Source organism: Spermophilus citellus (genome assembly GCF_964194105.1).
Source record: "Spermophilus citellus genome assembly, chromosome: X".
Lineage (NCBI taxonomy): Eukaryota > Metazoa > Chordata > Mammalia > Rodentia > Sciuridae > Spermophilus > Spermophilus citellus.
Genome location: NC_138190.1, coordinates 75,105,492 through 75,130,191, shown reverse-complemented (window position 1 = coordinate 75,130,191; position 24,700 = coordinate 75,105,492). Strand labels below are relative to the sequence as shown.

Here is a 24,700-nt window from a genome sequence, read left to right as displayed (position 1 = left end):
CTCTTTGTGGGATTTTCCATAAATTTAAATCTCTTATTGTATGTCTTCATAAACATTAGAAAAGTTTTCGCACCAATATCAGTGTGTGTTTTGTTTTGCTTCTGGGTACTGGGAATCGAACCCAGGACTTTACTCATGCTAGGCAATCATTCTATCACTGAGCTGCATTCCCATCCCATCAATGCCAAGGTAAATAGAGCTAAATACTGGATAGTAGATAAGGAGAAAAGTATTCAATGTCCCACTAGCTAAGAGAGATGGAATTTGTCTTTTAAAAGTACCTTTCATTTGCCAAAAGTGTACATAGAGTCCTTTAAATAGTTGCTTTCAGTGACTTTGCAGCTTTGAGTAAATTTAAGAGGAAAATCTCTGTCCTTTGTACACTAGAAATGATTATTTTGGGGGGTGTACCAGGACTTGAACTCAGCAGCATTCAACCACTAAGCCACATCCTCAGCCCTATTATGTATTTTATTTAGAAACAGGGTCTCACTGAGTTGCTTAGTACCTCGATTTTGCTGAGGCTGGCTTTGAACTTGTAATCCTCTTGCCTCAGCCTCCCAAACTTCTGGGATTACAGGCATGCTCCACTGCACCTGACCAGAAATTATTTTTAAAAGAATAAAATATCAGATAGCAAATGAAGAACTTATTTGGAAATGAACTTAGTAATAAAGATTTATGGAAAAGGAAGAAGGAAATGGGTGAATGTGTTTGGCTAATTCATTAAAGGGATTTTGTTAAGTCAAAAGTAATAGTGTAATCATTACAGAAGTGATTACATGCTGACTGAATGTCAGTTCTGATGTGTCACTTCTATATAAATATATTTCCAAGTGTGACTCCTAAAGTAATCATGCAGTTATCCATGCCATTGTTATAACTATTGGTGGCTTTTTTTCTTGTAGGCATAAATGGAATTCAGATGTAACTGGAAATTCCCAATATACTACTTAGGTAGATGACTTGGTTTATAATAATGAGCACAGCTGGTGCCTGATAATCTTGTCAGTACTTACAGGTCTTCCTCTTTTATATAGATTAAGAACCTACAGGGGTTGGGGATATAGCTCAGTTGGTAGAGTGCTTGCCTTGCATGCACAAGTCCGTGGGTTCAATCCCCAGCACACACACACAAAAAACTTACGGTGTTTCGTTTGCTTTTCTAAGCACTTTCCTCACTCATCTTATGTAGTCCTTACAATTATGTAAGATGGCTATCAATATCCTCATTTCACACACTTGAGAAAACTGATATTCAAAGAGAAGAAAACAGGTTATAATTGAAACCTGCCAAGAAAGATGAGGTAGGTAAGAGGAGTTTGTAAATAAAAGTAGTCCATAATTATCTTCTGTAATTAATATTCTTTTTAAAATGTTCTGGTTTATCATGAAAGTTGTGTTGGTTTTCTCCTTTTTAAGTGATGGCTTCTTGGTCTATTGCCCAGGCTGGCCCCAAACTCCTGGGTTCAAGCAATCCTCCCTCCTCAACCATCAGAGAAGCTGAGACTAAAGGAGTGTACCACTGTAGCCATACAGTTTTCTCCTTTTGTTTACCAATTATAATAAATAAAAGAGGCTGCAGTGGGATACAGTGGTGCATGCCTGTCATCCCAGCTACTTGGGAGGCTGAGGCAAAGGATCCCAAGCTTAAGACCAGTGGGCAATTTAGCAAGACCCTGTCTCAAAATTAACACTTGTAAAGGGCTGGGGATGTATCTCAGTGGTAGAGTGCTCCTGGGTTCAATAGCCATTATCTCAAAATAAATGAGCAAATAAATAAATAAGACTACATATATATTCAAGAGTATGTGCATACCACCATCTACATCTGGAATATGCCTATTTGTTACCCTTACAGACTACTTCAGTTGTATGAAAGCAATTTTAATCAGTCTGTTTAGTTGATGGGATTCCTGATATTTTGCAAAGAGTAATGCTAAATAGGAAATGCTCTTCAGGAGTGGATTTCAGCCTTAGCCAGGGTACACTGAAGAATCTAGAAACACTTCTCTCGCAGAAAAGAAGAAAAAAGTTTTTCCAAGGAGATACAAACACACACACATGGGCGCGCACAACACACACACACACACACACACACATGCACACACATCCAGAAATACACATACTTTTCACTCTGCTGAAATGCAGTGTTTTTCTTTCACAAACTTGTAGTGACAAATGAAAACTTTAGCTGTATATTTGTATATGTATATGTGGAAATTACAACATTACTGCCAACACTGATATTTTGTCTAGAATTATTAGAATTGAAGACTATTTTTAATGTAAAGCAAGGCTAATCATTGTAAGCAGAAAAATCAAATGACAGAGAATCTGTAGTTTCTTAGGAAGAAACGTTTCTATTAGATTCTTTTTCAGAAGTTTACTAAAGATGATTGTGGCATGTGTTTATTTGTAGGGACTGGTAACATCTGAACATACCAAACCAAACAGGCAAACTTTTGCACCATTGAAACCACATTTTACCACAGAGGAATGCCACTGTACATGGATTCCAGGCAGGCTAAAAAGAAAAAGAGTTGATTAGACCTCAGACTATCCACTGAACGGGATGACGGCCACAGCTGCAGTGGAGACACCAAAAATGGAGAAGAGTGCCTCCAAGGAAGAGAAGCAGCATCCAAAGCAGGACAGTACCGAGCAGGGCAATAATGATTCTGAAGAGTGGATGAGCTCTGAGAGTGACCCTGAACAGTTGAGCCTTAAGAGCAGCAACAACAGCAGCTGCCAACCTGGAGATGGTCAGCTGAAGAGAAAGGAGATGCCCTCCAAGCCACACCGCCAGCTCTGTCGATCACCCTGCCTGGATCGTCCAAGCTTCTCCCAGAGCAGCATTTTACAGGATGGTAAGCTCGACATAGAGAAGGAATATCAAGCCAAGATGGACTTTGCTCTAAAGCTGGGCTATGCTGAGGAACAGATTCAATCAGTGCTGAATAAACTGGGTCCAGAATCACTTATAAATGATGTATTGGCAGAGCTTGTCAGACTTGGGAACAAAGGTGACTCAGAAGGGCAGGTCAACTTGAGTCTGTTAGTGCCCCGTGGGCCTGGCTCCAGAGAGATTGCAAGCCCTGAATTGTCTCTTGAAGATGAAATAGACAATAGTGACAATTTGAGGCCAATTGTCATTGATGGAAGTAATGTGGCTATGAGGTAAGACTAGTGATTTTTTTTCTCTCTTAAAAAAAACTGTCCTAAGCTCATATAAATTGTATTCCTTTGAAAAGAAGCCCTTAGTTGTTGTCTGTGTCTTGTAGACAGAGTCTATCGTGATGCTGCCCTTGCCTTTTCTCTTTCCTTTGAAATTGCTGCAAATTTATTTTCAGGTGTTTTGAAATCAGCTCTGATAATCAGTGATGCTTCAGAGGAGTCATAGTCCTTTAGCTCTTGGGGTCTGCTGTCACATCCTTACTTAGCTAGACTAATCATCCTGAAATGCTGTCTTCATAATTTCACTTGGAGACTGACTGACTTACTTTCAGCAATGCTCAATTGCTCTTCTGCCAATTTTGGATCCCCTTGTCTGTCTCTGAGACTCCTTATGATCTGACCTTTTCCTCTTCCCATTTGAACACACCTATAATACTTATTGCATTTATATCATCCTTTTTAATGGTCTCCATATAAATTATGCTGACTTCTAGTCCCTTTCCTGATACTCTTATCATTTTCCAACCTAAAAATGACCTCCTTACCTTCATACCCTTCAAGTTGAACCATCTTCACAAAGGTTTTCCTGATTTTTATGATCTCATCAATTATCTCTGAGCTACAATTCCTCCAGTACACTAAAGAATAGACCCAAAATATGTCCAAAACTTAATCCTTAGAACCTATGAAAACATTATCTTATGTGAGAAAAGGGACTTTGCAGTTACATTTGTGTTAGGATCTTGAGAGAAGGAGATTTATCATCATCAAGGTGAATCAATGTAAGCAGAAGAGGTCTTTATTAGAGGGAGCAGCAGGATAAGAATAAGTAATAGGAGATGCAATGGAGGAAATAAAAATCAATAGTATAAGAAAGGGGCCAGTAACCAAGGAATGCACATGGCCTACAGAAAGAATGCAGCCTTGTCAACATCTTGATTTTAAACTTCTAACCTCTTGAACTATAAGAGAACAATCAGTATTATTTTAAGCCACTAAGTGCTAAATACTAGCAGCAATGAGATACTAATATAGTACCAATAGTGCCTATATATGTTATTCTGTACTCTTATGTGATTTTTTTTATTTCATGTCAGAGAGCCTCACTAATCCCTTCTATTTCCCCAGTGAATTGTCATCCAACCTCGGCTTAAAATGCCCAGTGATCAGGATCCTACTACCCATCAGGTCCACCATTGCTTGATGGATTCACTTGCATTCCTTAAATCATACAAAACCAGAACAAAATAAAAGTGTCAGTCTGGAAAGTTTAAAATTATATTACCCCATTGTCTTTGCAGATGTCAGTCTGGAAAGTTTTAAATCATATTATCCCATTGTATTTGAGTGCAAGGAACTTGCTTTATGCATCCCTTATTTTTCCTACAACATGTGGCCCAGTATTGGGTGCTCCTAACGAGGTACAAGAAGTAGAGGTGGAAGTTAAGTCTTAAGAATCATACCATTGGGCTGGAGATGTGGCTCAAGCAGTAGCGTGCTCGCCTGGCATGTGTGTGGCCCGGGTTCGATCCTCAGCACCACATACAAAACAAAGATGTTGTGTCCGCCGATAACTAAAAAAATAAATATTAAAATTCTCTCTCTCTCTCTCCCTCTCTCACTCTCTCTTAAAAAAAAAAGAATCATACCATTGACTGGCATGGTGGCACATGTCTGTAATCCCAGCAGCTCAAGAGGCAGAGGCAGAAGGATTGTGAGTCCAAAGCCAGCTTCAGCAATTTAGTTATGCCCTAAACAATTTAGCGAGAGCCTGTATCAAAAATTAAAAAATAAAAAAAGGCTGGGAATGTTGCCCAGTGGTTAAGACCCTGGGTTCAATCCCCAGTACTGAACAAAAAAAGGAACCATACCATTGCTATATAGAGGAATAGCTTGGCAGACTATTTGGAAGTACATTTTAGTATATAGTCATGTTTAATCCACATAGCAACTTTAATCTACAGATTTGAAAACTGAAACTAAAAAGTTTAAATGACCTCTCTTAATGTACATAACTAGTAATTAGCAAAGTAATTACTATAACTTAAGACTTCAGGCTTTGAATGAATGAAAGACTGAGATTTATGAATATCTATTTTATGCCAGGTCTTTTTTTTAGAGAGAGAGAGAGAGAGAGAGAGAGAGAGAGAGAGAATTTTTAATATTTATTTTTTAGTTTTTGGCAGACACAGCATCTTTGTATGTGGTGCTGAGGATCGAACCCGGGCCACACACATGCCAGGTGAGTGTGCTACCACTTGAGCCACATCCCCAGCCCTATGCCAGGTCTTTTTTGCATATGTAATTTAATCCTCACTGAAAATCCCACCACAATGGACTAATTCATTTCATTTTTGGAGGTGAGGAGGCTCGGGGTTTAGAAAGATTAAATAACTGTCCAAGGTTATATAGGTAATAAGTATCAAAGCTTAGAATCTGACTCTAATCCTCTTTTGATACAGCATCATGCAGTATTGTGTGGCCATTAATGTTATTAAGAATATTTGGCATTTCTACTAGTAGCAGAGAATACATTTAAAGATTTTCTAATTTTTAAATCCTGATGGCATCAACACAAGGTGTATAAAGCAGACAAAACATCATCCCTGTTTTAATGAGGGGAAACCAGAAGCATAGTAACGAGAAAGCTAAATGACCCAAATACAGTACTACAGCAATCAAAATGATGCAGTGTATCAATTAAAAGCAGAGGATGATTTTTTTACTCAAAAGTGAAAACAAAGAAGTATCTCAGCTCTTCTCCTAGTAGTCATAAGCTAGAGTGATTCTTAAGGTTAATGGGTATATGACCTGCCCAACTCAATCTCTACCCACACCAGACCACCCAGAACACCAGAGACTGGGCCTATTTCCCAAAACCTGCCCTTCTTAATGGGTTTTGTGTTTTAGAGTTGGAGATAAAAAGAAACCAAGTTTCTTAGGGATTTTGACTTCATGGTGATATAAGATTTTCCTTGTTCAATGATCCCTGAGGATGAAGGACATTCTATAGTTACTTTGTTTGGAAAGAATAGTGAAGAGATTAATTACATAGGTAATTAGTTTGAACATATCTAGTCTGTTGTGCCGGTAGCAAATTATGCCTTGATGTGTTGCTTTGCTAAATTAAAGGTACTTCACATGAGTTTAATAAAGCAAAAAAAAATTACTACTCAACTTTACTTTAATAGCATATTAAGACAATACATAGTGGACCACGTGATTTCTTTAGTTGCCAACTATGAGCTGGGCATCATGGCACATACTGAATTCCCAGCTACCTAGGAGGCTAAGGCTGGAAGATCAAAAATTCAAGGCCAACCTGGGAATTAGTAAGACCCTGTCTCAAAATAAATTTTTTTAAAAAGAGCCAGTGATGTAGCTCATTGATGGAATGCTTGCCTCTCATGTGTGAGACCCACAACTCAATAATCTGTACTAGGAAAAAAGAAGTGTTGCCAAATCTGTCCTTGTTAGTGTCTTTCTTATCTGGCCAGGTTACTTACCTACAGATCCCACTTATTCTCCAATCACATTTCACATGGTCAAAGTTCAGTGCTATAATCCACTTATGAATTCAGTACTGTTCTTAATCTAGTTTTCCCCATTAGCTGGCTATAGCTTTACCATGAGATTTGTATTTCTTATACAAATTACATGTTAACATCTGTTGTTCCTCAGCATGTTGGATAAGCCTATGTTAAAATTATGATACTTTGTTTGCCATTGATGGCATTTGTTTAACATTTGAAATGGTGTACCTGTGATTCACATACTGTGAATATGCTAAGATATGTGCTAAGATCCTAAAGGGTACATTCATTCTGAGAGCTGTTTCCTTTGGGAGAAAAAACCAATTCAGAGGAATTGGACTTTGAAATGTAAATGGCACTGGATTCTTTGTTAAGTCTGAAAGAAGATCAAATATTTGAACCCTACCAAAAAATTGCAAGGGAGAAGCCAGCTATGCAGAATTTTGCTTGATAGCCTGGATCATGATATGTTCCTAAAGCAGTTTACAAGAAAAAGTGAGGAGGAGTTTCACCAAGATTCAAGTTTCACTGTGACTACAGGTTCTGAGCTTTTTAGCCTTTTTAAATTGCAAAATGACCTTTTATATGTTTGGGCAAAAATGGGTTATCTTGCAAGCATTACTTTATTGCTTTCTTTTAAAAAATAAATCCATTCCTTAAACATTCATTGGGCATTAAACTTTGCATACTGAACTCTTTTGTAGGTCTTCCTTGCTACTTTGATTAATATTACCTTCTGATTCTTACTGGGCATTTCACAGTATGTATCATGGAATGCTCAGTATGTACTCATGGAATGATCCAATGGCATAATTTTTAACAATTCTCAATATGTAAAGAAATTGATATAAAAATCAAATGTATCAAAATACTGGCAGTGTTGTTTCTGGGTGGTAGTAAAACAGTTGGATCTTCAAGGTTTTCTTTATATTTTATACATTTTCCACATTCTATGCCATAAGCATATACATTTCTAATGATAAAATATTTAAAACAAAGAATTTGGAAGTATAAAATATAAAGTTGTAGTATTCAAGAAAAAAAGTTATTCTTGTATTTATTTCTGGACCTAAACAATGTTTAAAACAAGATTATAGTACTGCAAAGCCAAACAAAATGAAATTTCATCCCCTTCCTCTAAATTCCCTTTCTAATGATACTTTTGGTGATTTTCCCAAGTTCTGGTTTTTATTTTTCTTCCAGTACTGGGAATTGAACCCCATGCTTTGCACATGCTAGGCAAATGTTCTGCTACTGAGCTACATCCCCAGCTCTTTTGAAAAATCAATTCCCTGTCTTTTTATTAGTTCCTTTTAATTATGCATAATATTGGGAGAACCGTGAAATGAATCTGACCAAACTTTACTATGCACATATATGAATATATCAAAGTGAATGCCACTTTTATGCAAACCATAATGTACTAATTTTAAAAATACTACAAATAGATAGAATAAATATCAGTAGATTAGAGGAAAGGGAACAAAGGGAGGGAGGGGGGAGAGAAAGGGAAAGTACTAGGGATTGATGTGAAGCAAATTATATTCCATCCTTGAGCAATGAATGTTGAAATGAACTCAGCTCTTTTTTTTTTTTAATTTTATTGTGAGACAGAGTCTTGCTAAATTGCCCAGATTAGCCTTGAACTTTTAATCTTCCTGCCTCTGCCCCAGTAGCTGGGATGACAGGTGTGCAAATTCACACATGGCTCCTTTGTTATTCTTTATATTTACCATCACTATAGTGGGGAAAACTCACAAGTGGACATCTTCCCTATCTGTCTGTTTCATGTTGGATTTATCCAATATTAACCCCATAAATGCTGGGATTTCTCATTAAACAATTTTTAGAAGCAATCAATGGTAGCTGTTTCCAAAGCTGCCTTGGAGTGTATTGGCAGTTAAATGTACCTCCATTTTTCCTTAAGTATTTTTGACTTTGAGTAGAGTAATATAATTGCTCTGTGGTAGTCACTGAGTACTTTTAAGATGGCTAACATATGCTTAGAAATGTTAACCAAATCAGTTAATAAATTTTTGCAATGTGCCAAAAAAGTGATAAAATAATGGGAAGTCTTGCAGTGCATGTATTCATGAGGCTCATGAGATTATATGTGAATTCACCCAAAGGGAAAAATATGTGTAATTAGAGCTAATTTCTGTTGGAGCTGAGTAAGAGTGCCAGTGAGAAAGAGAAGAATCTAACATGAGAGGACCCATCATATTGTCTTTTAAAAAAAATAATGTTGATACTAGTCTCTAGATTTTTAACATTTATTTAGTTGTAGATGAACACACAATATCTTTATTTTTATGTGTTGCTGAGGATCAAACCCAGTGCCTCACACATGCAAGGCAAGTGCTTTACCACTGAGCTACAGCCCCAGCCCCGCCCCCATCATATTGTCTTAATGTGCCTACCAACAAAACAGTTCTTGTCTCTTGATTAGTCTTGTTTAACAAACAACATCCACTTGATTTTGATAGAATTGGTGCTTGTATGCCAATTTGTTTTTCCACTGGAGCATGTTAATTAACTATAATTTAGCGTGATTTATGTATATGTTAGAGCACCTGATACCATGCTAAGGGATCATCATTTTTACAGCCAAACTAGACACAAAACTGGTACACAATTTTTGAGTTTTGAAGATGGTGGAAATAGATACTATGCATCTTTTCCCTATTTTTCTGCTAATTTTCCTTCTTCCAATTTCCATTCAGATGAATTCTGTGTGGCCTTTTAAATTTGAACAATGTTTATTCCTATAAGTAATTGTGATAGAATTTCATCTCTTATTATATCATTTCTGGTTATAAAAGAGTGCTTGGTCTTTTGAGGGAATTTTAGAATTAGGGAAAGAAAATAAGTCACTAATAAACATCTAACACATAATGACAATTAATGTTTTATGTATCTCTTTCTAGTATTTTTCTAAGTTTATATATGGATTTTTTTCTGCAAAATTGGTATTACAAAATGGGCACTGTGGCACTTGTCTATAGACCTGACTACTCAGGAGCCTAAGACAGGAAGATTGCTTGAGCCCAGGAGTTCAAGGCCAACCTATGCAACACAGCAAGACCCCATCTAAAAAAAAAAAAAATTAAGACCATACTCATATGTAATCTCAACGCCATATATCCTTTCTTTTTTTATAGAATTTTATTGTTTTTCTTATACCTTAAAATTTTCAAAAATATGATTTTTAGTGCTTTACATTTAATTAAGCGAATATAAGTGATAAACATTTTCTGTCAATATTTATGTATGTATCTTTTTCCTGTCATGTTATTTTTAAGCTTAATAACTCATCTCCCAACTAATCCTCCATGTAACCCTCTGGTAAAGCCTCCACTATTTTTCCATCTGTTGTGAATATCTGAATCTTTGGGAAAAGTTGGCAGTAGAAATAGAGAGAAAATGAAAACAATAATAGGCAATGGTCACCAAGGCTACTACAGGAGTTGTTATTAACCATCTGTGGCCTTCTGTGAAGTTTATAATGTGGAAATATTTGTGACAATTTAATTTTTAAAAGTTTGATTTGCTCTTTTAAAAATACATTCTTGGGGCTGGGGTTGTGGCTCAGTGGTAGAGTGCTCACCTAGCCCATGTGAGGCACTGGGTTTGATCCTCAGCAGCACATAAAAATAAATAAAGTCATTGTATCCATATACAGCTAAAAAATATTTTTAAAAATACATTCTTTGGACTGTAATGCTAATCCCAGCAATTTAGGGGACTGAGACAGAAGGATCACAAGTTCAAGGCGCTGTCTCAAAGTAAAAAATAAATTTAAAAGGTCTGGGGGTATAGCTTAGTGGCAAAGCTCAGTTGTAACATCCCCAGTACCCAAAACAATTGTTGTGAAACAAAAAAATATAATTTTTGGCATCATCAAGGAATAAAAAATATGTGTTGTTAATCTCTTGATGTTAATCCCTTGGGCTTTTCAGTGTTTTTGTTTGTTTGTTTGTTTGTTTGTTTGTTTTGTTTTTTGTTTGTTTGGGGGTTTTGTTTTTATTTTTTCTATCTGTTGTTAATCCTCTTTCCTCTTATTCTCTATTTTTTCTAAAGTCATGGGAATAAAGAAGAGTTCTCCTGTAGAGGAATACAACTTGCTGTGGATTGGTTTCTAGATAAAGGCCACAAGGATATCACTGTATTTGTGCCTGCTTGGAGAAAGGAGCAATCCCGCCCTGATGCACCAATTACAGGTATTATTTCAAATAAGACATTTCTTGTCATCTATAGGCAAAGCTAGCAAGAGAGTTTAGAGAGAGGCTGATGGTCCCAATTTATATTAATATTTTTTCTAAGTTGTTAAGTATACTTTAAATGTCTCTTCTTAAGTATATTTCTTAAACGCTCACTAGATTTATTTATATTTTTCATTTCTTGCAGGACTAGGGATCAAACCCAGAGCCGCACATATGCTAGGCAAGTGCTCTACCACTGATCCACATTCCCACCCTTTAAGGGTAGTTTTGATAAAGTGATCCATATAAAACCATCATTGTTTAGTGGCATGTAGTAACTTCAATTCAGCAAACAATAAAGCTCATAGTTGAAAAACAAGAGTGCTTTTCTATTTGATCGTAGACTTAAGACTACAGAGGTATGAATCTGATTATAAACATGACTGAAATTTTCAAAAAACTAAAGAAACCATGAGAGACAATGGATCTCATACTGTACCAGAGTAGTGATTATGGGATTGCAAAGTAGGAGGTAGAAAGTCCCAAGACAGAACCAACTTATCCATGAAGCATAGTAAGCTGAAAGCCTAGGGCTGATGATATTTCTAAAGTTCCACAAAAAATATTTTTATTTTGACATCAAAAGAAAAAATGAATATGATATTGGATGTGTAATAATATAACTGAATTATAGTTGACTTTATACCAATGTAGTTCTAAGATTAAATTTTGGGGCTGGGGATGTAGCTCAGTGGTAGAGTGCTTGCCTAGCATGCACAAGGCCCTGGGATCAATCCCCAGTACCAACAAAAATTTAAAATAAACTGAAATTTTTAATATTTATTTATGGAGAATGGAGTTCATGAAAGCAAAAGTGCCCAAGGTCTTCAAAAGTATAAATGTAGTCTTCTTAATGGCAGTAAAGTTTTACTATGTTCATTTACAATGATAAATGCAGTCAAAAATTCCTTACAGAATTTGAGAGCATATAGACCCCAGTCCACTGAGCATTAGGTCTTGCCCATTGTGCCTAATGAGAAATTCCAGTGAATGGCTGTCTGATCTGTGTGTGGAGCTGTCTGCTATCTGCTGAACAGGCTTCCAAGCCTCAGTCTGAGATCATATACTGGCCCTACTCAAGCCCAACTAAAAAGCTTTCTCTCCTCAGCAATCAAAATTCCAAAAAGAAAGGGGGTCAGTACTCAAATCCTATAGCCTGATTTTCCACCTGAGTTTTGTCCTTCCTTCAAGCAGAAGCCAAAAATGTAAGTCCTTAGGATTGATGCTTTACTTTCCTCCTGACAGACATATCCTCAACTACTGCCCTGTTTTCTTCATCAGCCCAAAAGCTAGTGCTGGGGTAGGGGGTGTAGCTTGATAGTAGAGTACTTGCCTAGAGGTTTGAGGACCAGGGTTTGATTTCCAGAAACACACACACACACACACACACACACACACACACACACACAAATAGAGGCTGATCCTTCAGCTAAAGTGCAAAATGCTAGGATAGCCAAGTGCAGTTGCACATGCCTGTAATCCCAGCAACTTGGGAGGCTGAGGCAGGAAGATCCCAAGTTGAAGTACAGCTGCAGAAACTTACCAAGGTCCTGTCTCAAAATAAAAAGTAAGAAAGGACTGGGGATGTTGCTCAGTGGTAGAAGCAACCCTGGGTTCAATCCCCAGTACGACAAAAAAAAAAAAAAAAAAAAGAAAAACGAAAGAAGAATGTAGGATATCAATCAGTGTTACTACTCATTCTTCATGGTAGTTTTAAAAAATTAAATGTGACTGAATCCAGTTCCTTCATTCTATCTGAAGGAGGTGACTTTATCTAAGGTCACAATTCAATTTTGATATCATGGCCAGAAATTGAGCCCACTTGCTGTCTTAAGGATAAATAGTGTATTCATCTAACTCTTTTATTTGTAATTGTAATATGGGGATAATGGTGTTAAGTTCCAAACATGATTTCTATTCTGTGGCATATAATCATATTTCAACAGATCAAGATATTCTACGTAAACTGGAGAAGGAAAAGATTCTTGTCTTCACACCATCCCGAAGGGTCCAGGGCAGAAGGGTTGTCTGCTATGATGACCGGTTCATAGTCAAATTGGCTTTTGATTCTGACGGCATCATTGTATCCAATGATAACTACAGAGACCTTCAAGTTGAAAAGCCAGAATGGAAGAAGTTTATAGAGGAGCGGTTGCTGATGTATTCTTTTGTGAATGACAAGTGCGTTTTGTTCCAATAAGGCTCTGAATAGCCTATATCCAAGTTACTAGTAGGAACAGATTTCATTTCATTTCAATAAACATTTATTGAACACTTATTGTGTACCATGCATGATGCTGGTTGCCATGGAGATAAAAGACTAAATGAAAAACAGGACTCCCACCCAAGGGGCTCAAAGTATAGTGGAAAAGACAAAGAAAAAGGCCACCCAATGTGTTGTGATAAGCACGACAGTAAACTTTTATTTTTAATTTGTCCATGTGAAGTGATAAGAGAAAGCTTCCTAGGGAAGATAACATTTGAAATGAAGTTTACAGATAGAGGAGGGAGGGCTGCTGGACACAACAGATATAGAGAACAATATGAATAAAGCTATGAAGGAGTGAACATGGGTGGCATGTAGGGGGAACCCAGCAGATATGCCAGTATGGTTGGAACATATAATCCATGGAAGAATGATGCATAGGGAAAAATTATCCTTTCTATGTGATCCAGTAGGAATGAAAGGCAGAAATGCTGGGTTAACAAAAGATAGACTTGAGGCAGGAAGGACAGTTAGAAGGCTGTCACAATAGAACAGAGAAGAGGTAATGAAGGTCTGAAATTCCCATAAGAGGTAGCATAGGGACAGAAGGAAAGACATTCACCCATTGCTTGCTTGCTTTCAGATTTATGCCTCCAGATGATCCTTTAGGACGTCATGGACCAAGCCTTGAAAATTTCTTAAGAAAGAGACCTGTCGTTCCCGAGCATAAGAAGCAACCATGTCCTTATGGTGAGTACCTATGTGCAGAACTGAGCTCTGTTCTAAGGGAAACATAAGAACTCTATGAATACTTTTCTTTTCCAGATTTCCCTTTCAAATGGGAAATCTTGGCTTGTCCATTTTCTGTGAGATAAAGTTCTTGTCTTCTTGTACTCTCAGTTAAGCATTTAAAGAAAAACCTTAGAAACTGCTTGAGGAAAAGGAAACCAGAATTGAAGGGAAAACTAGTTGCCACTCATTAAAATAACACATGTGCTTTAGTGCTTAAGGACCAAACATTGTTGTGGGGAGCAGAGAAATGCAGAAACCTACCTGACTTCCTGAATCAGAAAAGGCAATACCAAATTGGGTTTGGCCCAAGAAGAACATATCTCTCAGGCAGGTTACTGAACCTTCTGTCAAGTAGGAAAACCCTGTTCTTCTGATCTGTGCTTTCCAGTTGCCAAAAACTTTATTTTCATTGGTTTTTCTATTTTTTAGTACAGTTTTCTACAGTATATTTGTACTTTACCCAAGTCCCTCTGATACAAAGTATATGAGCCTTAACTGTAACATGGCCTGCTTGGTCTGAGATTATTTTTGATGTTTTCTCTTTGTTTGGGGGGGGGTGAGCATTTTGGTTTTTTCCTCAACATTTAAATCACAGAGTATTTCCACACCCTGTAACTCTTCATTACAATGATCTTATAATAGAGACATAATTATGAAGCTTGTTTACAGAAGAGGAAAATGAGGCTCAGGGGGAAAGTATCATTCACTAAGGTCACACGGCCCAGTGAGGAATATGGCTATAATTGAAACTTGGGTTCTACTAGCCTCCAATCCTGTGTTCTTTGTACTGTATCATACTGCCTTCCTTTACTCTAGGCTGCCTCAGCATGCAGATTATCCCTAGGCCAAGTTGCACATTACCAGAAATGCAAGACTATTCAACTGCTCAGCTGATTCCTCCCCAGCTTTTCACTTGCTCCCTCTCATTTCAGTGTGTGATGCTCCTTGGTGTTGTCTGTCTCTCATCTTTGTGGACAGTTAATTTTCTGCCTTAACCTCAAAGTGTCTGATCATAACCTGGGTGACCAGTTTATTACAACAGTTTCTGGCACAGAGGGTTACACCACTATAAGAGAGAGTCTTAACCCAAGGCATTATTTTTCAGGCAAAAAATGCACCTACGGCCACAAGTGCAAATACTACCATCCGGAGCGGGCCAACCAACCCCAGCGTTCGGTGGCTGATGAGCTCCGCATCAGTGCCAAACTATCCACAGTGAAAACCATGAGCGAAGGCACCCTAGCCAAGTGTGGTACAGGGATGTCTAGCGCCAAAGGTGAGATAACCTCAGAGGTCAAACGTGTGGCCCCCAAGCGCCAATCAGATCCCAGCATCCGGTCTGTGGCTGTGGAGCCTGAGGAATGGCTTTCCATTGCCCGTAAGCCTGAGGCCAGCTCTGTCCCCTCACTTGTGACCGCCCTAAGTGTTCCCACAATCCCACCCCCCAAAAGCCATGCAGTGGGTGCACTCAACACCCGTTCGGCCAGCAGCCCAGTGCCAGGATCCTCTCATTTCCCCCACCAGAAGGCCTCATTGGAGCACATGGCCAGCATGCAGTACCCCCCTATCCTGGTTACCAACAGCCATGGGACCCCTATTAACTATGCTGAGCAATACCCAAAGTTTGAGTCCATGGGGGACCATGGCTACTATTCGATGTTAGGCGACTTCTCCAAACTGAACATCAACAGCATGCACAATCGAGAGTACTACATGGCTGAAGCAGACCGGGGGGTGTATGCTCGGAATCCCAATCTCTGTCCTGACAGCCGCATGAGCCATACCAGGAACGACAACTATTCCTCTTACAACAACCTGTACTTGGCTGTAGCTGATGCCCATCCTGAAGGCAGTTTGAAGCTGCACCGCTCAGCATCTCAGAACCGTCTTCAGCCTTTTTCTCATGGTTACCATGAAGCCTTAACGAGAGTGCAGAGCTATGGCCCAGAGGATTCCAAGCAAGCCCCCCACAAGCAATCAGTTCCCCACTTAGCTCTGCCTGCCCAGCTCCCAGCAACTGGAGCACGATCCAGCTGTCCTGGAGACTACCCCATGCCTCACAATATCCATCCTGGGGCAACTTCACAGTCAGGCCGTGCCCTGGTGATGACACGGATGGACAGCATTTCTGATTCTCGCCTCTATGAGAGCAACCCCATGAGGCAAAGACGACCTCCTCTGTGCCGTGAACAGCATGCCAGCTGGGACCCGCTGCCCTGTGCAACTGACTCCTATGGCTACCACTCCTATCCCTTAAGTAACAGCCTCATGCAACCATGTTATGAGCCAGTCATGGTACGCAGCGTGCCTGAAAAGATGGAGCAGCTTTGGAGGAATCCTTGGGTTGGAATGTGCAATGATTCCAGGGAGCATATGATCCCAGAGCACCAATTTCAGACCTACAAAAACCTCTGCAATATTTTCCCTTCTAACATCGTTCTTGCAGTGATGGAGAAGAATCCCCATACAGCAGATGCCCAGCAACTGGCAGCCTTGATTGTTGCCAAGCTTAGGGCTGCACGTTGACATGACAAAGGACTTGTTCCTTTATACACATATGAATATTAATGCTAATAATACACTAATACTATAATCATAGTAACTAATAATTTGCATTGCGCTTTAAAAGTTAGGAGTGTTTACATCATTTAAGCGCATAACGACCCTGTGAGGTAGGTTTTACTATAGAGAAGGCAGCTGAAACTCAGTGAGATTAAGTGACCTACCAAGGTCATGCTGCTAGCAAATGACCAAGTCAAGACACACACCCAAGTCCTTTGACTCCAAGTCCCCTGTCCTTTGCACTGCACCATGCAGGTAATGGAGGACAAAACCCAAGGGGAGAGGCCTAAATGCAAGAAGCCCCAAGGGATTCCATTACCAGTGTTTTCAAAGTACGGATAATATATCCAATTTGAAGAGCAAAAGCATCAGGATTAGATCATATGTTGAATTAACCTTTTATGTTTTTTAAATAGAAACATTTAAAGATATTTAAAAGTAAACACATACTTTATTGCATGGATATTTGCTCATTCACTCTCTTTATTAATGAAATTATAAGGTCACATTGAATCTTCTAGAGCTATATTTAAAGCCTACTATTAGCAATTATATTGCATGTATGAATGTATATATTTGATTTTTGATGTGTGTATGTGTGTATCTCTGGTATAAATTTTTATATAGTGATGAGAAGGTAGACTGTACATAGTCCTTAGTCTACAGCTGTATAGATCATGAATCTGACTTGATGATTTTGTCATGTTTCATAGTTTCAACTAGATTGAAAAGTAAAATTAAATGCCAATATTTGAACATTGCTTTCTAAGGCACCAGAGTGAACCAGCTATATTTCCTTTGCACTTTTTACTTGCCAATGTTTATTAACAGTTCTTAACTTCCAAGTCTCTTCACCTCAACAAATTAGGGGACAGGTTGCAGCCTTCTGCAGAGGAGATATTGGATAAGCTCAAGTTCCACACATAGTATATGTGTACTACACAAGCGCAGAAGAGTCTGACCAGAACTAAGGGACTTACTTCCAGAATCCACTCCCCTTATCCCAGGAGAGATGGCCAAACCCATGTGGCATTAAACGATGAATACAAAAGCTTCACACAAGGAGGGACTAATGGATGCTTTTTGGACTTCTGACCTATGCAGTATTCAACATCACAGGATAAAATGTAATGGAAGACAGTGCATAGCCATGTAATCCACTTTCTCCTGCTGTTCACCCTTTGGGCAATAAGGTCAATCATTGGTGGAGCAGAATTTCTTTAGGAAACAAACCAGGGGATTTTCTAAGTGGAAAAAGACAGCTTCTAAAGGGGATGCTGCATTTTTGCTAATTGCTGGCTCAGTTATGCACTTCAAATCCATGCAAAGAGGGTGCACTTGCCATTAGATAATTCTTAGATGCATCACTAAAGAAGATGACTTTGGGGTTGGGTGGCACCATTTGCGCAATTTGTATCTTGCTCAGGGTGGGAACCTTTGTAGCTAAATGCCTCTAGAAGAGGTGTTTATTGTTTTTTTTTAAGCTGCACTAAATGAACCCCCTTTTTGAATCCACTGTATATTTTAACATTTTGAACCATGACCAGCTCACTATTTCTTGAGCTGGAAATTGCTAACTTCTATGGTCGTTTTTTCATGAAAGTTGAGAAGGCCTGGCCTTGGCCTTTTGTTTCTTCATGAGAAGGTGTGACACTGCCTATAAATGTTTCTTACTGTGAAACACTCCGAATGTGAGGCTGTAGTCAGGGTTGTTTCTGGTAGTTTGACAATGGCTTGCATGCTGCTTTCTGTCTCTGTCCAAGTTGATCAACACTGCATCTTAACCAATGCTTTCTTCACTTAACCACAGCTTCACATTCATCTCCTACCCTCTAATCTTCCCATCCCCCAGCATACTGATTAAATGTAAAAGTATTTTTCTATCAGATAGGTCCCCAGAGAGTGACAGTTGCCACTGCAGACCTTGCTATTTCATACACCACCACTTCATACCTTCAACTTCTTGGACCTTCTAAATCTGCCCCATGTCTAAATCAGGGTATTTGACAATCTCAGATTATCACAATGCCTTTGTGCTAGTTCATCTTCCTACCAAAAATCATCAATGGCACTGCAGTATCCACTAGCTGCACAATTGACAGGGAAGCACAAGATTAATCTTGTCAGCTGCAATTCATCTTGAACATGTTCATATTTAGTACTCAAAATAATTGTAAGCTCCTCCCAATACAGGAAATATTTTTAAGGAAGCATATGTATTTCTTATTTCCTAAAAACAATTGTCATTTTTCTCCTTTCATAAAATGTGTATGAACCAAAGTGGCTAGGAGCAATGCCTCAAAAAACCAGAAATGACCTTTTGTTGATACAAATTGTATCTCTTTTTTTTCCTGACTGTATAGAAACAAATGTACAAAACTCATCTTAAACTAGGTTTGGTACTGAATTTTCACCGTGATATCTGTGGCACTGTGTGTCACAGGGAAGTAACCCAGGGGTCGTGAGGGAGCTTTTATTTCCAAAGGGCAGTAGTAGTTTATAGACAAAGACAATTTTCCAAGGCCTCTTTATTATTAGGTGCACAGCTATTGTGTGTCCAATTTCAAGCATTATATTGCGTAAGTTCTCTTTAGGCTATTTAATGTGTCCTTGAAAAGGGGATTTAGTGTAAAAAGTGTCAATGTTAGTGAATCATCTGCAAGAATCTATTATGGAGCTGCACAACTATGAATGCGCAAATCCAAGCTTGGCTCTTAGTTAAATTATAGTAGAGTGACATTTTCTTTATATTGGAGGTCTGCATACTTCTTGACTTTTCCATTTCTGTCTATAATTATAAAAACAGCAAATAACAAAGAGCATTGGGACCCCCTTGGCTCCCTTGATAATAACAGCCTCTTTCATGGGGCTAAGCATGTGTCCTTCAGGATACTTACCTCCAAGCACTTAGCAGGGGTTACTGCACAGTGTTTTGTGTGATTTTGAAGAAACAGTATATTTTGCAAGAGGTGCTTTGTAATTTAAATTCTCTCACTGATTTTTCTGACCTCATAGCAAGTCTGTGCCTGTTTAGGCCTTAGATTTTTGTAGATTCTGTGACTTTTTTTTCCTTTTGTGACTTTGTTGTTGTTTTCATTTTGACCTTAGGACAAATGTGACCCTGGAGTAGCATGGTCAATTCAGGGTACCCTTTCTATAAGACAGCTCAAAGAGTAGGAGCCTTTTCAAATGTAACATTGAACCATTGCACTCTCTTAAGGTGCCAGGTATAGAAGGGAGAATGATAGATATGACAGATGCCTTATGGAAATGGTCTACAAAACTTTTCTTCTTCGAAATAATGAAACACACAGCATGGTTTTCTCCCCTCCCTCTTTCTTCCTACCCCCTGCTAGTTTTTAGGAGAATACTTCTCTAAAATTCATTTTTTTCTATTTTGGAATAAATCATCTTTATATAGGAATTCAATCATTGATGTCCATTAACCTTTGTCACTGAGTTTTCTTCTAACACGGAAGAGTTCATTTTGAGAGGCGCTCAGTTACCATTCTATCTATGTTGTAAGTATGGGACTTTGTACAAAATGCCCTTTTTGAGGGCCAACAATTTCAATACACTTTGTTTTACTCTGTGAACCAGGTCTGGATCTGCACAGGGAAAGTAATGCCGAGCTGTCCAAAGAGCCCTGCTCAGGTCTCCTCCTAACCTTTTTCTGCCTTCCCCAAGTTTGCTTCTCCTCAGGTCTGATACTGAGGAGTGCATAGTCTTCAACTGAAAAGGCACTAGTTAGTTATCATTGGAAATCAAACCAGTACATTTCTGGAATCTGCTTATCTAAAGTAGTCAATGCCTTTGTAAAGACTCAGCATATTCAATATCTATTGTATTATAGCTAGCTATATACATAGGCAGATTGACTATTTTTAGTCCTGGTTTGTGTATCATTGAGCTATAGTAGTTTGCTTTATCCATTTGTGGGATTAAACAATACTGTTTAATGGTTGTAAACTTTTATAAAACCTCTTTGGGTTTCTTGTTTGACCCAAACATAATGTAAGTCTCAATGACAAAATACACAGAGCCAACAAGAGGTGAGTGAAATATATCCCTTCCCCAGTTTTGTCTGCCCCTATAATGCATGTGCAGTGCTTCATAATATGTTCTCATTAGCATGAATATGCTATGACTATTTCATAAGGTTTCAATTTGTTTCACCTATAATTGTGATGGAAAATGCTATATTGTTGACAACAATGAACTGTAACCACTCTTATTTATTGCATAAACTATTTGTCTATTAATCACTAAGGACTCTTTCTTTAAGAACATTAATGACAAAAACCATACCACATATACATATGTATGTATATATTCCAGTTTGTTCGTAAAGTATGAAATTTCTGTCCCTGTGACCTGCATCTTGAGATGCATCTGATTTTTACCACAGTAAGCATGGTCCCTCTAACTGTGGAAGTCCAACACAGTTCCTAGACTAACACTAGATTATATGCTATTTGTTTAAATAACCATGCTGTTTCTCAAGTCCTTCAGACTTTGCCCTTCCTTTACTCCTTATTCTTATTAGTAAAGTTTTGTCATTAAAGACCCAATACTAATATCACCCCCTCAAACAAGCTTTTCATAGGGCAGTGCTGGCTTCTACTGCTGGGTTAAAAGCAGGCTCAGCTCAGACTTATTTCTGTATATTGCCTATAGTTTCTCCCTGAATTGCTTCACATCCTCAGAGACATCATCTACTGAGCCTTAACCAGAATATCAGAGCCAAAGGGGGCAAATCACCTAACTGAAGGAGCTCAGGTGCATCAACCTCTTCTCAGGTTATTGTGCAGAAAATGAGACTTCAAGAGCACTGAAGAGATTTGACGGAGGATGAACAAGAATCAGTAGTAAATGGCAGGACCAGATATCCACAAACTAATAACTTCCAAGCCACTAAGCCCTTGGTAACAGGTTGTCCTCTCTTCCTTCAGGCCTTCCTGGTGCCTCCTACCCATTCCCCATCCCACCCCAGGTCAGTCTCATTCTAAATGCAGAGGTGACTACAAGTGCTACAGTGGAGCCCAGCACTAGGGGCCTTTGCAAGGGACTATTGGTGAATTCGAAAATCTCATTTTAAAATCATACTCCATGAAAATAAGAGTACAACTTTCCCCAGCCTCTTTTTTGTTTGTTTGTTTGTTGCTGCCTCCTCTAACATTCCTCAGGCATACCTGTATCAAGTTCTTAGTACCAAATAATAGCCTGACCTATACGTAGCTAGAAGAGGAAGAAAGAGTTCCTGTCCTGAGGAACTTTAACTCTGGTGGGGGAATGAAGTATGCTCAAAGAATAAATTAATACATAAAGACTTCCTGAGCAAGATAGGGAGGGTGGATCTGATTAAACCACAATATATGCATGTTTGGAAATGTCACATTGAAACCTATTAATTGGTAAAATTAATATGGCTCAATAATTATTTTAAAAAAGACTTTCTCAGAGGAGAGTGGCAGCATGAATATGGGAAGACTGTTAAAAACAATAAGAATTCCAAGAGGGGACAATTCAATGTTCAGTGCTTCTTCCCTAATCACACATGGAAAATCAACTGATCTAGCCAAATCACTTTCTAGATCACCTTTCTGGCCTCATGACCTACCAAGCCACATCACCATGTTCCAATTATCCTGGACCCTGCTATAGTGTCCCAACCATGTTGTTTCTCAAGTCTTTCAGACTTTGCCCTTCCTTTACTCATTATTCTTATTAGTAAAGTTCTGCCATTGAAAACCCAATACTAATATCACCCCCTCAAACAAGCTTTTCCACCTCCTGGTCCAGACATTTTAATCCTTTCACAGTGGGCCTTGCAGGACTCTTGAACAGTAATATTTTAGCAATTATCACTTCATTGCAAATTTTGTTGGAACACAGTCTATACCACAAAATGGGGGGTGAGAACCATATTCATCTATAACAATTTATTTCCTGCTGGATGGGGTCTCTCAATTCTGTTGTTGACTAATCTATGCTCCATTTCCTTGACACACATCACTGTTAAATGGATGCAGTTCAAAGACTTTTCTAATCAGTCTCTGATCTCTAATTAGAAGGAAAAGGTCCAAGAGCATTAGACTAAGTTTGTTTCATGGCAACTGCATACCCCCACCCCAACATCCACCATGTGAAGTCCTTCAACCTGACCTCTTAACTCCCAGGTTTAAGAAAGACAACTCTCTCTGGACCTGCACTAGAAATGAACTCATGCAATCTGATCCTTATCTTTAGACGAGTCTTTGAGGGCCAGAGGAAAGCATTATCCAGCATTCTATGGGGACTTGAGACCTGAGTTCAAGACACACTAACCCTGGCATAAATCCACACCACTCACACATAAAAAGCATGATACACATTAGAGAGCACTTTCAATCCTACTGTGTTTTGACATTTACAAGTCCATAAGGCAAATACTACCCTTCTTCTACAGATGAAGAAATTGTAATCAAAGGTTGCTCTCATTAAGCAGTGGAGCTTGCCTGGAACCCAGATCTTTGAGCAGCTTTTTCCCCTTTCCAAGTATATCTGAAACTTTTGTGTACATCAGAATTACCTGAAGGATCTGTCAAACTACAGAGATTGTACCCTCAACCTTTCTGATTCAAAAGATCAGGAGTGGGGTCCAAATATTTTCATTCCTAACAAAAACCCAGATGATGCTGACATTGTTTTTAAAAAAAACTGATCTATACCAACCTAGTAACTGCTTTATGGCCATGGGCAAATAATTTCCCCTTCTATCTCAATGCACTTAAAATGAGGAGGCTAGACTAGAACCATGATTTCCAAACCTTATTTTAAAAACAAAGCCATCTTTCAAAAATAATAACATGTAGAATCCAAATACATACCATAGTAAATAAAGTCAGGACTCTGGTGAAGCAGTGGTGGGGAAACTGAGAACTCACAGCACCCATTTCCCCAGACGCTGAGATACCTAACAGAATACATTTTCAAATCCCTTTCTTAGATGGTATTTGAGGGCTCTCCTACCTATGACATTCCAGTATACTAGAAAACTTAGCCCTTGCTATAGTGAGGAAAGAGAAACTTTGCATTAACCAGTATACAAGAGTGCACTGCCCATATCTAGTTCTTGGGTCCATACAGGAAAGGAAAGCTTAACTCTGTTGGGTTGGTAGATTCATGGACACTTTGACCATCTGTGGACTAGCTCACTAGAAAAATGACAATATACACATACACACCAAGATTACTTAGTTTATCCTTTCAGGTGTTATGGACTCTCTAGGGATCCTAATTCAGGTTAAAACCTTTATTGAAGAGCTGGGGCTTAGTGTTATAGAGTGCTCCCCTAGCACACACACATGAGACCTTGGGTTGAATCCTGAACACCTGGAGTGCTATGGAACCTTGATTTCACTCTGGTAACTGCATTTCCATCAAATCCTTCCTTGGAATTTTCAGAGTGTTAAGTCTTCTCCTTCATCATTTCTTGCCACGGGAACTTGCAGATATCACTTAAGGTGTCAGATTATCACTTGGTAACTTTCCTTCCTCACCAAACTAAAGGTTTCAGGGGTTAAGAACATAGTTTATTTGTCACCTATCTCTTGGCAGCTCAGGGCTAACACAGGGTAGGCACTGAGGAGAGAGTGTGAGATGAGGACCCTAGGGTGACCACAAAGAAGGGGCTCTGGATTGACCCCTAAGGCATTACTCTAGTTCCAGTGCCCACCACAGAGAAGTCCACTCTATCTTTTCTAGGTAAAAGGATAATCTCTGGCTTTCAACTACTGCTTGGTGCCCAGTGAGGGCAAGACGAGGAGATAAACAGGAAAACCTGGATCTCCTTCCCACTGTCAGTAAGGCTTTGAGCAAACCCAGCCTCAACAAACGCATTTCATTTGCTGAGTAGACTCTGTGGCCAGCAATGCCTCTCCTCTGAGGCCTAATGCTTCAAAGTCAGCTGACTCCACACTAAAGCTGAGTGGTGCAGAAATGGTCAAAGGAACCAGGCAGGAGGTATGGGTGGAGTCTGGCTGTGGAAGCAATCAGAGCCAGTGGACTCAAAGAGAATCCAGCTCCTGCTCAAACCCTAGTTATTAGTCCACCTTCTCTGGAGTCCCCACAGTAAAGGAAGAACTATTCTAGTCTGTTCCAGCACATCCTCCCTCATCTCACAAACA

At 38.9% G+C, this 24,700-nt stretch overlaps 1 protein-coding gene across 1 annotated transcript in view; it reads left to right on the top strand.

Moving 5' to 3' along the window:
• Positions 1–24,521, top strand: part of ZC3H12B (zinc finger CCCH-type containing 12B) — a 313,257-nt gene extending 288,736 nt beyond the window's left edge. The window contains exons 9-13 of the mRNA XM_081276399.1: positions 2,423–3,180; positions 10,791–10,930; positions 12,919–13,153; positions 13,822–13,928; positions 15,076–24,521. Coding sequence (XP_081132525.1) covers positions 2,576–3,180; positions 10,791–10,930; positions 12,919–13,153; positions 13,822–13,928; positions 15,076–16,496 — 2,508 coding nt within the window. The 5' untranslated portion in view covers positions 2,423–2,575 and the 3' untranslated portion in view covers positions 16,497–24,521. The remainder of the gene's footprint in view (positions 1–2,422; positions 3,181–10,790; positions 10,931–12,918; positions 13,154–13,821; positions 13,929–15,075) is intronic.
• The last annotated feature ends 179 nt before the right edge of the window (positions 24,522–24,700 follow it).